This window comes from Grampus griseus (assembly GCF_964374135.1).
Source record: "Grampus griseus genome assembly, chromosome: 15".
NCBI lineage: Eukaryota > Metazoa > Chordata > Mammalia > Artiodactyla > Delphinidae > Grampus > Grampus griseus.
This window is the reverse complement of record NC_139009.1, coordinates 6,356,811-6,372,664: the sequence shown is the minus strand read 5'-3', so window position 1 is coordinate 6,372,664 and position 15,854 is coordinate 6,356,811. Positions and strand designations below refer to the sequence as shown.

At 53.1% G+C, this 15,854-nt stretch overlaps 1 protein-coding gene across 2 annotated transcripts in view; it reads right to left on the bottom strand.

Annotated features, from left to right (window-relative positions):
- Positions 1–159: 159 nt before the first annotated feature.
- ASAP2 (ArfGAP with SH3 domain, ankyrin repeat and PH domain 2) overlaps positions 160–15,854 on the bottom strand; it is a gene marked incomplete at its 5' end in the record, with an annotated part of 157,407 nt that continues 141,712 nt past the window's right edge. Inside the window, 8 exons of one of the 2 annotated variants that reach the window (XM_082672195.1) lie at positions 160–2,534; positions 4,214–4,336; positions 4,781–4,872; positions 5,347–5,396; positions 6,977–7,145; positions 11,166–11,418; positions 13,637–13,750; positions 14,924–14,991. In XM_082672195.1, the coding sequence (XP_082528321.1) occupies positions 2,460–2,534; positions 4,214–4,336; positions 4,781–4,872; positions 5,347–5,396; positions 6,977–7,145; positions 11,166–11,418; positions 13,637–13,750; positions 14,924–14,991 (944 nt within the window). In that variant the 3' untranslated portion in view covers positions 160–2,459. The remainder of the gene's footprint in view (positions 2,535–4,213; positions 4,337–4,780; positions 4,873–5,346; positions 5,397–6,976; positions 7,146–11,165; positions 11,419–13,636; positions 13,751–14,923; positions 14,992–15,854) is intronic. The other variant, XM_082672196.1, reaches the window with a different exon arrangement.

Here is a 15,854-nt window from a genome sequence, read left to right as displayed (position 1 = left end):
AATCTCATGTTCAGTAGGCTAGTGTATTTTTAAAAGGACTGTTTTTATATATAGTGCTTTACTAAAGATTAAAAACATGAAAAACACCATGTCCATTTAAAAGTATTTTATTTTTTTCCAGTCAAAGGACTAGCTAACAAGAAGAGTAAACTTATTAAACATGCTCTAATTAGGACAATGAAAATAAGAACTGATTTAGGTTATACAGTATATACAGTTGCGCTGCAACTAGACCGAAGTAATCAAGTGAATGAACTGAATATCATACATCTCAGACAGTATCCACCCTGTGGACCGTGGTACCCGCCCACCCCTTCACAGATCACACAGTAACCATTAGTCTGTGGACAGATTTCTGAGTCGCCATCCCTAGAAGTCAGATCTGATGGAGAATGGCATGCCAAATGCCAGAATCCTGCAGCTAAGTTCATGACATGTAAACTTTAAATATAAATAGATATCTACAATGTGTTCCTTTCTCTCAGTTGCTTTTTTTTTTTAATTTGCAAAGAGCAAATAACTAGGAAAGGATATTAGTAGGGAAGTTAATATAATTTCTCCTCTGGCAAGAGTAGTATTAATTACTGCACAACAGCACCACCAAACTGTAGATTGGAAAAATATTTCCTAGATATTGATGTACCAGTGAACCTGATATATCAGTTCGGGACTGGTGTTCAAATGCTGATAAGAATCAACTTTAATTCCTTACACAGCTGGCACCAAGTAGTCAAAAAGCTGATTATAAGATACAGATGTGGGAGCGTTGTATTAAAATATACATAGGAAGTGCACTGTGCAAAACATCTGTTTACTTTCTTAAACCTATGAGAGAATTAACTAAATGAAGGGTTCAAAACCAGAAATTAACCATTAGTGAAAACAGATGTAGTGCTTTTAAAAAAAGACTTTAATTACAGATCTAACACATTTTTTCCCAGAACTCTGAAAGGCAGATTGCCATACAACATCATAAAACATTCCAGTTTATTCTGTCTCCCTTTATAACAATGAAAAAATACAATGCAATTTAAAAAAAAAAGCTCTGTACTTACAAGAGTCTTGCATAATAAAGACAGGCTGCTTCAATCAAATGTACCATCATAACAAACACACTAACAGCATCGTCCGTCTCCTTGCTTTCCAAGCCTCTTCTTAAATTCGCTCCTTCGCTTTGGGTAAAAATCTAAGTGGTCATCATATGCCTGTTTATTCTCAAAGAGTGCCAGAATTTCCAATATACCTACCATGAGTCTTACACAATTACCAAATAGAGGTATGATAGTCAAGTTCATTAAACTAATGAATTTTTGATTTTATCATATACAACCTAATCCCTCCACCCCCAGTAGCTTAAGAATGATACGATGGACTCCAATAGTAAAACTGGGATGTTTGAGAGTATTTTATTACCTGGGACCTACAGATTTCTGATATGCTCTTGATTACAAACAAATGGACAGATTAAATTTCAAGACAGTGTAACTACCATTCCTGTTCGTATATTATATAAATACAAGACACTAAACTGAGTGGACATTCTCTTGGGCTAGAAAGGGAAGGCAGTGGTACACTCGATAGGAAACAGCAAGTCTTGTGGTAATATGGGGGGGTCGGTCTGCACCACGGTACTCTAGCTGTGTGACGCGGGAGGCTCAGGAAGGCAAATCCCGAACACCTAAAGCATAGAAACTAGTTTAAAGAACTGTTTCGCAGTCCATCAACCTTAGTTTTTAACCAGATTCAGGAAATGCAGTTAATATAATCTGGAACTGAATTAACTGCTGTGACATATGCCATAATAAACCATCTATAGTCGGGTCAAGTAGGCTTGTTCACAACAGGTTACACACACATGCAGGATACACTGATAGTTGCAACCTCACACACCAGGGCTGGAAAGTACAACGCTTATGTATACATTTCCAATAAACATTGGGTGGGTTTCAAAGGAAATCTTTAAAGGTATCTTTAAAGAAAAAAAAGTCTTTAAAGGTGAACTGAAGCATTTTAGCAGAAAGTGCGGGCTGGCTATGGACTTTGAAAGCAACAATTTCCTGGCTTCCTAAAAAGAATTGTGCTGAAGGTCACCAACCCCAGAAGTGGGCCAAGAAAAACAGGACGAATTTCTTTCCCACACTCAAAACATTTTTGGGTTCAACTACTGCTGTAGATTCAGAATCTTCATTATTTAGTTAAAATAACTTTTCAGTTCACCTTTTGGAAATTCAGTTGTTCCTAATAAAAGTGTAGCAATGTTTCATGAAAAACACGAATTATAAAAACAATTCATTGATGTATATAAATTGCCTTTGAGTTTTTAAAGCAGAACAGTGGCCTTAGAGAAAGTGGGCTACCGTACAATACAATTCATGAAACAGGTTATCTGGCAAGAGTTTTGGTACCAATAATGAGACAAGACATAACTTTAAAAAGAAGTGTTTTTGTTCAGTAGCAATTTAGTCAGCAATAAAGTGCACAAATGACACGGGAAATGCTCCTTTGCGACTGGGATCTCCGTCGATGTGGCCGATCTGAAATGAATAAAAGGTTATGTTGTTACACAAATTCCAAATGCTGGAAACTTTGAAGGGCATTACAGCATTTGGAGGGGAAAAAAAAAGATGTGTTTGGAAGAATCTCTTCTGGGAAAGAATTACTTGGGTACAACATCTAAACTGTTTTTCCTTTCGCTCCCGTCTCAAATAGTGCCGGCCTACTACCCGCAGGGACTTCTATCCGCGGGGAGTCGGTGTCTGCACACACGCCCCACCTCAGTCCTGGTGGTCTCGGGGGGCAGGCAGCACAGGATCAGACCACCACCCTGACCTCCCTTTTTGGTTTTTTTTTTTTTAAATGGATGAAGAAACAATGTCAGAAGTCTGTGCACTGCCAAGTCACAGAGAGTGGCAAATGTGAGTTGGCCCAAATGTAGTCAAAGCATTTAAGACTTCAGTAAATCCATTTACTTTTGCTCTGGGAAAATTATATAAATTATACCTCAGGTCTGATCTCAACGATGTAAATTAAGTAGTTAAGTAAACATCTAAAACAAAATCACCAAAATTTAAATTATTATCTTTGTGTGTGTGAGGGGGATACCCTGAGATTATAGACAGCATTTACTTTCTTTATAGCTTTCTGATTTTGCCACAGTTTTTGAAATGAACAGGTGTTTTCCAGATGCCTAAGCCTGGTGTCAGGCTGGAGCCCCATCCTTGTGGTGGGTTGTACACAAGTGTGAAGGCCAGACCTGTCCCAGGGCCATGTGGGCAGCGAGCGGGCAGAGCCCTGGACGGGCACCAAGGGGCACCAGGAGCTGCCGCCCCCTCTGCCGCCCGTGGTGTCGACTGCGCTGTGTGGAGCAAGGCTGACGGAGGAAGGGGCTCTGGACCCACAGGTACTTGAACCCCTCGAGGGGAGAGGCCACAAGAAGACCCCTGAACCAGCCATGCCAGAGGCGGTGCCAGGCCCCGAGTTGGTTCACAAAGGCCCTGGAGAGAGAACACACAGCTCACCCAGGAGGGTGCCTGGCTAGGGACTCTGACCAACACCCCTCGCCCTTGAGAGAGCGGAGCTGTCTCCGTGAGTCCTGGCTGCGTCCTGGCGGCAAGCATGACCCATCTGATATCTGAGCTCAAGCCCCGGAGCTGGGCCGTTAGCGGCCCCCAGGTGGCAGACGCTGCCAGGCGTGCGGGAGCTGTTTGCACGACTGCCCAGTTTATGACAGCCACCTCTCCCTGGGGGCTGCCGTGCCCGTCGCTGCAACAGTGCTGTGTCACCGCCCTTTCTCAGACGAGCTGGCTGTGGCTTAGCAACATAACCACCTTGCCCAAGGTCACCCAGCCTGACCTTGGCCGGGGCTGGACACTCAGGGTCATCAGGGGAAGCGCCACGCTCATCCCATTCCAGCGCCCACCCGGATGCCACAGCTGGTTTCAGGACCAGCCCGACACCCAGCGTCTCTGCCCTCCGGGTCAGCTCTCCATCTGCGCCCCACTCCACCAAGCCTGCAACGCCGGGCAGAGGCACCACCGAGAAAGCCAGGGCCTCATCTCAAACCCTCAGGTGCGCTCGGCAAACTGCAGCCCATGTGGCCCGTCCGCCCCGACGAGGGAGGACCCCACTCAGAAGCGGGTGCACGGAAAGGGCAGCTGAGGCACGCGGGGCACAGTGGGCGCCGCCCAGGAACAGACCCCCGGGCCCGACTCACCCACCACTCCTGGTCCTCCTCCCCGTCCACGACAATCACGTCCCCCTCGGAGAAGGTCAGCTCGTCGGGGTTGTCGGCCACGCAGTTGTACAGGGCTTTGACCCGCTTGGGCTTCAGCCTGGTCTGCGTCAGGGAGAAGAGGGCTCACAGCTTAAGTGTGTGGGGAAGCGTCTGCTCCAGGGCAGAGAACCGGGCCACTTGGCTTCCAACTGGTCCCGAGGGCCGCCCGCAGGCCTGGGAGCCCACGGGTGTCAAGATGGGCGGCTCAGTGCGCTCGGGGCAGGGGGACTTCCAGGAGGAGGCCAGCCAAGGGAAGAGAGCAGGGAGCGGGCCGGCCTGGTGCCTGGTGGGCACGTGGGGGCCTGTCCTGGAGCCGGAAGGGCCCAGCCCACTGGCTATGGGCTCTGGGTTGCATCCTGCTCCGATCCGAAGGACCAGGTGCCCAGGAAGAAGCCTCCCCCACCCCAACCAGGGCAAGAGGAAGAGTTTCCTCTGAGCCCTTGGACGATAACCCACCCGCTCCTGGCCAGGGCAAAGAGGCAGAAAGGAAGGGGCTCGTCCGCTTACCACCTGTGACTTCCTGGGCATGGGCGCCGGGGGCTGCGTGACCACGGCGTTGGACAGAGGACCCAGAGTTTCTGTCCCAGAGAGATCCACTGCTTTAGGGCCAAAATGAACAGACTTCACAATATGCCCCCTCAGTCAACACCATGAGATAGAAACGACATAAACGCCGTCTCTCATAGCCACAAGGCAACTTGCCCGAGATTTCCTAACTGTTGAGGGAAAGTCCCCTAAAGGCCAAAGAACCTTGTGACTTCCATGCAACCTCCCTAGAGTGTGCCAGCCTGCAGGTGTCACAGAGTGAGGCAGACGCCATAACCTCCTCCAATGACTCCCAGACCCCGCCAGGGCTCCCCCACACCCCCGTCCCTATCAGCAGAGGGGGACAGGAATGCGGGGCGTAGGACAGAGCAGCCCAGGAGCAGGGGCGCCAGAGGTTCTGCGAGGGCAGGGTGGCTGCCAGGGCAGGACAGTGGGCCTGACCCAGGGGTTCACCACAGCTGGAAACACCCTCCACTTTGCCCCCGAGACCCAGCAGAAAGTAGCCCAGTTTCACGTGGAATAATTACCAGGTCCTCTTGGCTGGCCTTTGTTGATCAGTGGGCTTGACTTGTCAGGCCTACAAAGAAGGGGAAAATAGATTCACTGGTGCCCGAGGCCTGCAAGGCACGCTATCGCTCCGCCTCACTCCCTTTTCTAAAGGACCTGTGTTCGAGTTGAAAATGGTTGACCTGATTTCATCACCTGCCATCCAACTACCTCTTTTTTTTTTTTTTGGAAAAAGGAAGCATGAGAGGTCCAGAGGGCAGCGCTAGATCGAAGGTTCCCGACTCCCAAACCAGGTTCCTCCTGAGGCTCTCCTGTCCCATGTGAGCCCGTTGCCAATGCCCCGGGTCTGGGCTGGAAACTGGGCACCACCAACCAGCTCTAGCCGTGATGTGCCCCATCCCCTCCCCGTGCGGCCTGGGTCTCTTCCTACGTCAGGTGGGGCAGTATCAACCCCAGGGCCCTGGTGGCTCTGCCAGGACCTGTCCAAGCACCACTGGCCCGCGTTATCCATGCCTCTGTACTCTGTGACCCCTGCTGCCCATTAACCACCGTGACTGACATGGCTCAGCACACCCTGCCCCATGAACCCCGGGCCCGGCACGTCCCAGCACCACAGGAAGGGACACGCAGGTAAGGGGCTCCCAGGGCTGGCAGACAGCGGTCTGTTAACTCAGGCTTGCCGGGTGGGCCTGGATAAACGTGTTTCTGTGAGTTGGCATTTCCACCTGCAAAAGGTGTGACACCAGTTCTGTCAACTCTCAAAGTAAGGACAAGTGACAAGAATGTCTGTGATGAGCCGAGAGGAACCCTATTCCAGTTCTCTGCACAGAGCCAGACACACAACTGGGGCCTGACATATGATGGGAGGGGATGGAGGGCAGAAGAGGCAGATGGGGACAAGCCAGGGACAAACGGCTCTCCACACACACACGTGTGTGTGTGTGTGTGTGTCCCCAGTTCTGACCACTCAGAGGGCCGGCCTGAGTGCAGTGACACTCCAACAGCAAAGAAGACACTAAGCACCCAGATCTTGGCTTCTAAATGTCATTTCCAGTAAAAAGGAACCATTTTTCCACCATAAAGATCCAGACTGGGAGCCATGAACTGGATTCCTCTGTAGTAAAGGACTGTATTTAGGTATTACGTGTGTCTAAATAAACTTGGAGTCTGAGTTTTGGAAGGTAGCATCCATGTTAATTTCCTGATTTTGCTGGTTATACTGTGTTTATGTAGGAGAATGTCCTTGTTTGTAGGAAATACATGTCCTGCACTACAGAGGGTCCATGTAGTCGAGATAACCCTGTGAGCGACCAACAAATAAGACCTAGAGGCCTCATGTCTTGAGAACTTTAACTCCCCAAATCCTGGTGTCTGTACTGAACGGAAATCTAAAATCATCACGTGGATATAAGATGTACATCGGTATGAAGTTTTTTGCATTTTAAACATTCTTGATTATTTTTTAGACACCTGAAGCATAACCACTTAGTTATGTAACACTTGACCTTAGGGGTCACAGTAGTAGAGACATGGAAGATTTCAAACGTTCAGAGAAACCTCAGCAGGTGAAGTTACGGGGCTGGTGCCCCTGGGAAGCAAGGACAGCCGAGCTGGCCCGGCCCGAGGGGCACGCAGAGGAGCGGCCGTTACCCGGGAGCAGGCCTCTTCTGGGGCAGGCGGCTGGGCAGCTGCGGCGGCAGCGGCGGCGGGGCTTTGCTGGGCGGGAGCCCGGGCTGCGCCGGCTTGCTCTGCTGGCTCAAGGCCTCCAGCACACTGGGCGTTTTTGCTACCGGAGGGGGCGGCGTGGGAGCCAGGGGGTCTGCGGAGAGAGGAAAGAACAGAAACGCGGAGGGTCACACTTCAGGCGCCCCCTCCCAGCCTTCTCACCCGAGGCTCTTGCGATAAGGGCTTCCTTTTTCCTTCCCCTACCTACCTCATAAGGAAAAAACCTACTTTCATTGACGATTTTCGGAAAACAGTGCTGGCGGGGAGTCTTTCCGAGCCTCAGGTTGGGACTAAAATGCCTCTATGAGCCTGGGAGTATTTTCTCAGCTAGAACCCGCTGTGGGTTTCCGCCCTCCACGGGGACCTGGAGAAGCGGCAGCAGGAGGCCCGGCCTGGGTCTGGCGCCGGTCCCGCCCCGGGGCCCCACCCATGCTGCTGGCCGGGCCCCACCCATGCCGCTGGCCGGTCAGTCTGAGGAAAGGCTGCGAAGAACTAGCTGGAAAGGCTCCCGGTCCGCGAGGGGGCAGCGGGACGAGCTGTATCACTCTCTACGTTTCACAGGTGAGGAGGCCGCTGCTCTCCCCGAGCGCACGGGCCAGTGAGGCAGGGAGCCCCGCCTCGAGGCCACGCCTCCTCCCCGTCTCCCCGGCCAACAGCAGCCCTCCCCTCAACGTCCGGCGTTCGTGTCCCGCGGTCGCGGCGGGGGGCGGTGACCTGCCCCGGACCTGGACGCTGATACCCATGGACCCGGCAGCCCCTCTCTCCCAGGGCAGCGGGCGCAGGGAGCCGGCTGACCAGGGAGGGGTCGGCTTAACCCTTCTTTCCTTTTGCCATTCTTCTCTCCTTTCTCGGCTTTAAAGGGAAAGTCAAAAGGCAGACTCTAGCATGCAGAGGTACAGCCCCCGGGACGCCAGACTGCGAGTGCGAAAGTGGGCTTCTGAGACCCGCTGGATGCCCCCCGCCCCAGCGTCCCGAAGACCCCGTGCCCGCTCCGCCTCCAGTGCGCGTAGGACACCGACCGCAGCCAGGGCTGGGCTTCTCCCCCCTTAACTCCGGGTAAGGAAACCGGGGGAACCAGGGAAAACCCTCAGCGCCCTCAAAGCACCCCTGAGCCCGCGATGCCAGAGCCCCTCCCTCCTACAGCGTCCAGACCTCGGCCCCCCCTCCAGTCGACCCCCCACCAACCTCGCAGCTGGAAAAAAGCCCCTCCCCTCCCCCGGGTGCTGAGACTCTCACAGACATGTGACACTGAAGGGCAGAGCACAGACCAGATTATAATCCACAGGAACACAGCCCAGCATCGAGAACCACCCAATGGCCAAAGGCAGCCCCGGGGCCAATGTGTGAGAGACAGAAATGCTGCTGAAGTGCTCGGGAGACAGAGCAGGAGAGTGAAGGGCCCCCGTGGGGTGTGAGGCAGACAGGAGTCCGCCGCTGGGGGGCAGCGGCCGCAGGGCTGGGGCCACAGAAGAGCCACAGGCCCCCAGGCAGCGCCGGGCAGCCGGCAGCGAGTGGCTGCCGAGAGACCCCCCCCCAGCCATCCAGCTGCATAAAGCCCAACAGCGAGAAAGGAAAAAGGAAAAAAACGTACTGGTAGATGTCACGCGGAGAGGGGGCAGCGGTGGATGGACAGCTGGCGGATCTGACGAAGATCGCTGCCGGCTTACACTGTCCACACTTACAGAGTTTGTCTTCCACAGGGCGTTAGCTGAGGAGGCTGGCTGAACTGCACACGCACGCACATGCACACACACGCACATGCACACGCAGGCATGCACACGCACGCACACGCACGAGCACAGAACAAAAACAGAAACAGAACACTGCATTATTGATCCTCCCCCCTATAAAATGGTACACATGACCCTTCCAGAATAACATTAAGGCCACAAATAGGACGTTGATTTTAAAAAAATTCTTGTTTCTGGTATCTGGAAGACAGATACCAATACACACCGAACCAGCGATGCTCCGGGGAAAATTCCCAGTTGGTCTTCTCAGTCTTACCAATTTTATTTCTCAAATTTAAACACTGTTTGAAGTGGGAAATGATGACCACAGTGAGCCTCCTGAGCACTGCACTCGGGGACAGGACGTCTGCTTGTCTCTACCCATCTCAGTCCTCCCTGTGGGGTCACCACCTCGCACAGGGGGGCACCTGTCCTCAGAGCACGTGGAGAGAAGGCTGCAAATCAAAGACACCTGGTGAGGGGCACACGTTTCTGGCTGAAAGTCAGCTCAGGTGGCACACCAGGGAGATGGCACTGTCCTGGCCACACCCTTCCTCTGCCCACAAAGCTCCTCCTCAGGGAGCAGCATCTGCTCAGGGCACAGGCATGACCGTGTCCGAGGCTGGGCCTGGAGATGGAAGCAGGCCACACCCGCACAGGGCCCACCCGGGGTCAGAGGGAGCCTTCACACGTCTGCCGTGGACAACATCCTCCTCCATGCAGGGCCCGAGAACATCAATCCCGTCCTGCTTGTTGTGTGGGGACTCCTCGTGGATCGAGCGTGGAACAGACGGAGAACAAAGGTACCCTTTGGGGGGCTGGCAGGGATGAAGGGTAATCTCCGTCACCAAAGGAAGAGACAGAGCTAACGGTGGGAGTGGCAGAAAGAAATGGGGGGAAAAAAACCCAAACTTTCTCATCCTAAGATTTTAAGAAAACAAGAAATAGAGGTGAACAGCTTTCTATTCCTCTTATATGGCCCAACAGAGCAAAATAAAATCTTTCCTAACATGGCACACACAGTCAGTAAAAGTCACCAATGGGGTGGAGATAAACACAGGCACTGGGATCTGGGGGGAGGCAACGAGACGCACCCACAAGGCCCCAGCCACCGCAGCGGCCCCCGCCTGCCCGGGCCCCTCGCAGCTGGGGGACGTGACCTCCTTCCTTGCTGAGGGACCTCCCAGTCAGGCCTGGGTGCCCTGGACGAACGGACCCTGTGGGCGGTGACGGGCGGGTTTCAGGGGTCTGCCCCGTGCAGCGTGGGTCCGCTCCTAAGGCGTGTGGCTTGGTGACCCAGACAGGAGGCTCATTAGCCTTCTCTGCCTCCCTGAGCACTGGGGGCAGAGCCGTGTGGGAGGGTCTGCAATACACTCAGAGCAGCTGGGGGGCGGCGGTGGGCACAGCCACCCCATACTGTGAGCACAGACCCCACAGGACGGCAGATGTGCGCACTCCTCCCTCCCGGGGCTCGCAGCACCACGGTCACACGCCTACACGCCTCTGCCGGAGAGCAGCTCCCGCGCAAATGCAACTTGGGATTTACTTTTGGGACCACCATCGGCCTACAGCAGCCGTGGGCCCAGACATCACGCCCCATGGAGGCTCCTGCCCCCGGTCCCCTGGGAAGCCCTCTGGAGGCCCCAGCCCACAGCTGGCCTGGCTACTTGCGGGACCTGCTTCAGGGAGCATCATGGCCAGTGGGCCTTCAGTGCTGGGCAAATCACTAAACCTCTGGGGGCTTAAGTTTCCATTTTTATAAAAACAAGAAACAGCATCTGTTGAGTCAAACTCACTGTGCTGTGACTGAGGTTAGCACAGGAAGCTTTGGCACTTAAGGCGCTGGTAGGACCCTCGGGGACTATTTCGTATTTTTAGTTAGGCTGAGCACCGTTTCCCAAATTAGCATCTCTTTATCCTTCATTTCATGGGGGTCACAGAGATAGGAAATAATCGGATGCCACAAGCTGGCCGAGTACAGGTCGGAAAAAGATAAAAAGGCAAAGAATGAAGGCAAAGGGAGTGGTAGAGAGGGGTGGACCGCAAAGAGAAAAGGACCAGGAAAAAGGTCTGCAGGAAAACATCCAGGGACCAGCAGCAGGTGCTGACGCCTCCATCTCAGGCCTACCCTGGTGGCGTCCCTGCATCCCTCGAGTCACACATGCCACACCCCTGCCCAGAACGAGAATGGAGTCAAGACACTCTACCACCATCCCAAGAATGACGGAGTTCTTTTAAGAAGCAAACAACGTAAGTACAAAACAAAGGACCCCAAATGAAAAAACATGTCCTGAAGCTGGCCCACACAAAGCAACTACAGCTTCCCCAAAGCAAAATCCCAACGACACCGCTCGTGCATCCAGGGGCCGCCAACAGCTCAGTACCTTTGGCAACGTTCCGCGGGGGCAGCGGGGGAGCACTGGCGGCGCTGGGGGCCGCGGGCTGGGCGGGCGGTGGGCTGCTGCTCAGGATGGCTCCGTACGTCTCGTTCTGCAAGATGCTGGGCACGAAGCTCCTCTGCTTGTCCTTGGCCAGGCTGGCGGCGTCTCTGGCCAGAGATGCGGCGTTGGACTGCAGCTGGCTGGAGCCCAGCTGGTAGAAGCTGACGGGCCGGTCTTCTCGCCGACTGGGACTGGGCTGCGGGGGTAGTGGGCGGAGGTGTGTGAAATACAGACGCGCTGACCTCTTGGGCACAGTGACTGACATACTGGGTACAGCCTCAGGTACAGCAGTCTAACACCTGGGCACGGTGCATTTTTACTGTCACATGACAGCCGCAAAACCTAAAACTCACTCTTACCATGTCCCTTAACGGAAACACACACACGAAAAAAAGCCATGATTTACAAAAACTTACAATTCTTCATTCTGTGAAGAATTTAAAATATAAGCTGTTTCACCTTGACCATCCAGTTACCTCAGCCTAGCTCTGTATTTCACTGCGTGTCCCCTCCGTAAACACCCTTCTCTGATGGCAGAACAGTGCAGCTGCTCTAGGCACGCACGGCCACAGCGGATCCCCAACCGCCATACGGCTAATTCGGGGGAGATCAACGTCTTCTTCCCGTAGGAACTGGAACTCTTAAGAGTCCTCTAACTCAGGGGTCAGCAAATCACAGCCCATGGGGCCACAACCCGTTCTTATAAAGTCTTATTAGACAGCAGCCACGCCCATCACATCATTTGCATATTGTCTGTGGCTGCCGTCAAGCCACCCTGGCAGAGCTAAGGAGTGGCAACAAAGCCTAAAACATTTATTATCTGGCCCTTTACGAGTCTGCTGACCCCTACTCCACCTGAAAGCCATGTGCATGGAACCATGGAATTAATTAGATGGAACTTGTATTTCAAAGTCAGCTTCGTTATAATAGCTGTGATCTTGAGCAAATTAACCTTCCTGATCCTATTTCTCATCTGATAAGTGGGGCTAACTTTATTCTTTTATTTTTATTTTTTGGTCTCGCCACGCGGCATGCGGAATTCTCAGTTCCCCGACCACGGACTGAACCTGGGCCCTTGGCAATGAGGGTGTGGAGTCCTAACCACTGGACCGCCAGGGAATTCCCCAGTGGGTCTGACTTTAACTGCCGGCACTGTGCCCGGAGCTTAGCAGGTATCAGTATCGGCAGTCACCGCCTCCTCCCCTCACGGGACCGCCCGCCCGCCCGCCTGGCCAAGGCTCTGGCCAACCAACGGCTCACGCCCAGCTCCAGTACGAGGAGCTCAGTGGCCAGTGGCTCTTCATACACAGTTTAAATTCCAACAAAGCCCATGGCTGTGCAAACCACCACCCGCCGCTCTCTGCTGAAGGGGTGGGGACGAGTGTCAGCGCCGCTGCCGGGCTTTCACTGGGTCCACGGCACCTGCCGAGTCACTGCCTGCACAACCCCGGGAATGTGACGTGTGCCTGACCAAGAGGCACTCGCTCCAGGGCAGGTGTTTCAAACCTTCTCCCCTTGTAAAGGCAACTCTAGTGTGAAATAGCCAGCTCCCCTCACTTTGATGCCGTTTTACAGCTAACTCAGAAATTTCTTATTCCAAGAAACCGTAAGTACGGATACTAACTGCTCCATAAACCGGGATAGTCCAACAGGTTTCGGAAATGCCATATATAAATAATCAGACATCAATACACATCAGGACATTAAAATCCTACAGTAAAAATTAAAACGTTACACCCGGCTTTCCCACTAATTTCACAGCAGCTAGGCGTATGGGCTTTGGAGTCAGTCTTCCTGGGTCTGACTCTGAGCCTCGTGTGAAGGTGGCAGCCTTCCAGGGGTGCCCTCAAGTGCACAAGACAGACAGCGTCATGAGGAGAGGCTGGACCAGGAGGCAAGGGCCCCAGGTTGGTCTCCAAATACTGGCTTCCCTGTGGCCAAGACATCCCCTCTCTTGAGGCCTGAATGACCCCATCTAATAAAGGAATGAGTTGGACCCAATGATCTCTAAGGGTCAGTGACTTCAGCGAAGGTTTTAAAGATCAACTAGGTGAACATGGTCACTGCTTCTGGGGGAAGCTGGCTCTTCATCACATTATCCATAGAGAGAGAGCTCCCTCTAAAATCCCCGAAAATCCAAGGCTCGCTGTATCTTTCCTTCGTATCAGAAGGCGAGAAGCTGCCTCTGATTACATAGTTATCGTTCGTTCATAGTCACGTCTGTAGGAGCTGGGAGAAAGGAGGCAGTTACGGGAAGGGTAAAACCACAAACCTACTGAGATCACTGGAAGCAAAAAGTAACCCGTATTTCGTTTTCTGCAAACAGCTCTCTACCCTAACTACAGGCCAGGACCCACGCCGCTCTGAAGGCCGCTGATCGGGACACTCTCAGCGCTCCACAAGCTGGCACAGACCTGCAGCTTCTCATCCACGTCGTCATCGCTCTCATCCAGGTCTTCATGGAGCAGTCGCCATTCATACTCGACGTGAACGTGAGAATTAAACCTTCCAGATAAGGCTTGGGTCAGCTGAGAACAACAAAGCACTGTCGGTGACGCTGTTCAAATACTCGGCCTTGTAAAGCGGGTGTCCACCAAGATGGCCAAGAGGTAGCGGGCAGGGAGCCTGCACCCCAGTATGAGGCTGGCTTATACAATTCGCTGCGTCTCAGGTCAAGCCCCCGCACTCCCTAATCCACAGGTAACCTTGAAGCTCAACCCCGACCACCCCCATTTAGCGCTCTGTAAGCTGCAAAGTTGCAGCACGCAGCCAGGGGGTTGAGATCTAAAGGGTGACGGTCAGCCTGCCGGTACCCACAACTGCACGCGGGAGCATCTCAATCTGAGGAGAAGGAACGTGTCCACTAACTGTTAACCCCGCTTTTCCTGACCAGCACGAGGGAATGAAGCCCTGCGGAAAATGACGTGAATGACCAGCTTCTCAATTCTCTCCAGGAAGGTAGACAGCTGGTTCCATTCTAGGTGCACAGGAGAGAAGTTAATCCATGAGATAAATGGGCGCCTTAGCACATGAGGGTCTGACTTTTCTCCAAAGCTAGACAGCAGCCATGTGGTCTTGGGCGACTTACTTAACCCTTCCGTACCTGTCTCCTCATCTGTAAAATGGGGTAACAGTAGGTACCTATTAATTAATGCTTTACGGTAATTATCAAGATTAAATGAGTTATTGGACATGAAGTGCTTAGGATAATACCTGTTAGCAGTCCTACAGCTCTGCAGCACCGACTGTTAATGGTGCCATAGACTGAGCACTTACTCTGTGCCCACTGCTCTGCAGAGTTCAACAACGATTCCCCCCAAAACCCTGCGAACTGGTATGCCTGAGCCCCCTTCACACACAAGGCAACGGCGGAGAGAGCTGGCGTGACCTTCCCAAGCTGCAGCGGTGGAGCCCCCTGTAAACCCGGCCTGACCCAGAGGGGCCTCAGCTCCACTCACCCCAGACGAAGCCAGGGCCCCCGTCAACATGCGCCACCAGCACATACTGACTCGTGTTCCGAGTGTCACCACAGGGGGGGATGGTCACCTCCTCTCTAAGGGGCCCCAGGACACCTTCTCCAAGCCATCCCCTCTAGGCCACTGGGATCTGCTCAGGACCCTCCTGCAGGCTCCGAGAGAGCCCTCCCCAGGGAGCGGCGTCCCCAACCCCACCCTGTCCGTGCCGGGTGGTGGGACACTCACCAGCTCCTCACAGCGCTCGTGCCTGAGGCGCTTGGCGATGTCCAGCGGCGTCTCTCCTGACTCGTTAGCTAAGAGGCGGGGGAACGAACAGACATGTTACGGCAAAAGCAAGCAGAGGTCTGACACTGAAAGGCAATTAAAGAGGACCCGGCGAAGCAGCACCAAACGGAACTGAGCACGACTCACGAAGCCCAGCTAGTTCGCCCCAGTCGGTGCTGAACTGTCCTGAAATCGTACAAAACTGCAGCAGTGTGCAGTCGGTAAGGTTTTATAAGACAAGGTCTGAGCTAATCTAATGAAGATAAAACCACTGAAGTAGCCAACCAGTGGAAATAAATATCCAAGGTACAAGTTGTTGAATAAAGCAGTTCACGGTAATTCTCTAAGCAAAAGCACTGCTCATCTAGTTCCAGGCAGCCGACTGTAGAAGACCTTACACCTCCTTTTAAGCAGTCTGAAGATTTGGAATTGTGTATTTTCTTCTAAATGAGCCTCAGTCAATGAGATTTGATGATTAATTAAAAAAGAAAAAAACCCAACTTGGCTCGCAAGCAGGCATGTGCCTTCTTTCTGCTCGTTGCTCTCTGTTTAACAGTTCTTCAAAAGCTCCACCTCAGGACAGCATCACAGCCGGACACCCTCGGGCTAGACTGTGCCTGGCCGGCTACAGGTCAGGGTCCCACAGGGGAGGGAGGGATGAAGGCCAAGCAGACGTGGGTCCCTCGTGGAGGAGGCTTGGTGCCAGTGAACGGAGGGGCAGTGAACAGTGACTCTCACCAGTAAACATGCCCACCCAGAGCCAGTGAGGGGCTCAGCATGATCCCAGGTGGGGGTCAGGAACAGGAGGGCGAGATGCCCAAACCTGGTCCAGGTCACCTGGGTACCAGCGACAGCTGCAGGGCCATCCTCTGCCTCTCAGAAAATGCCTGCA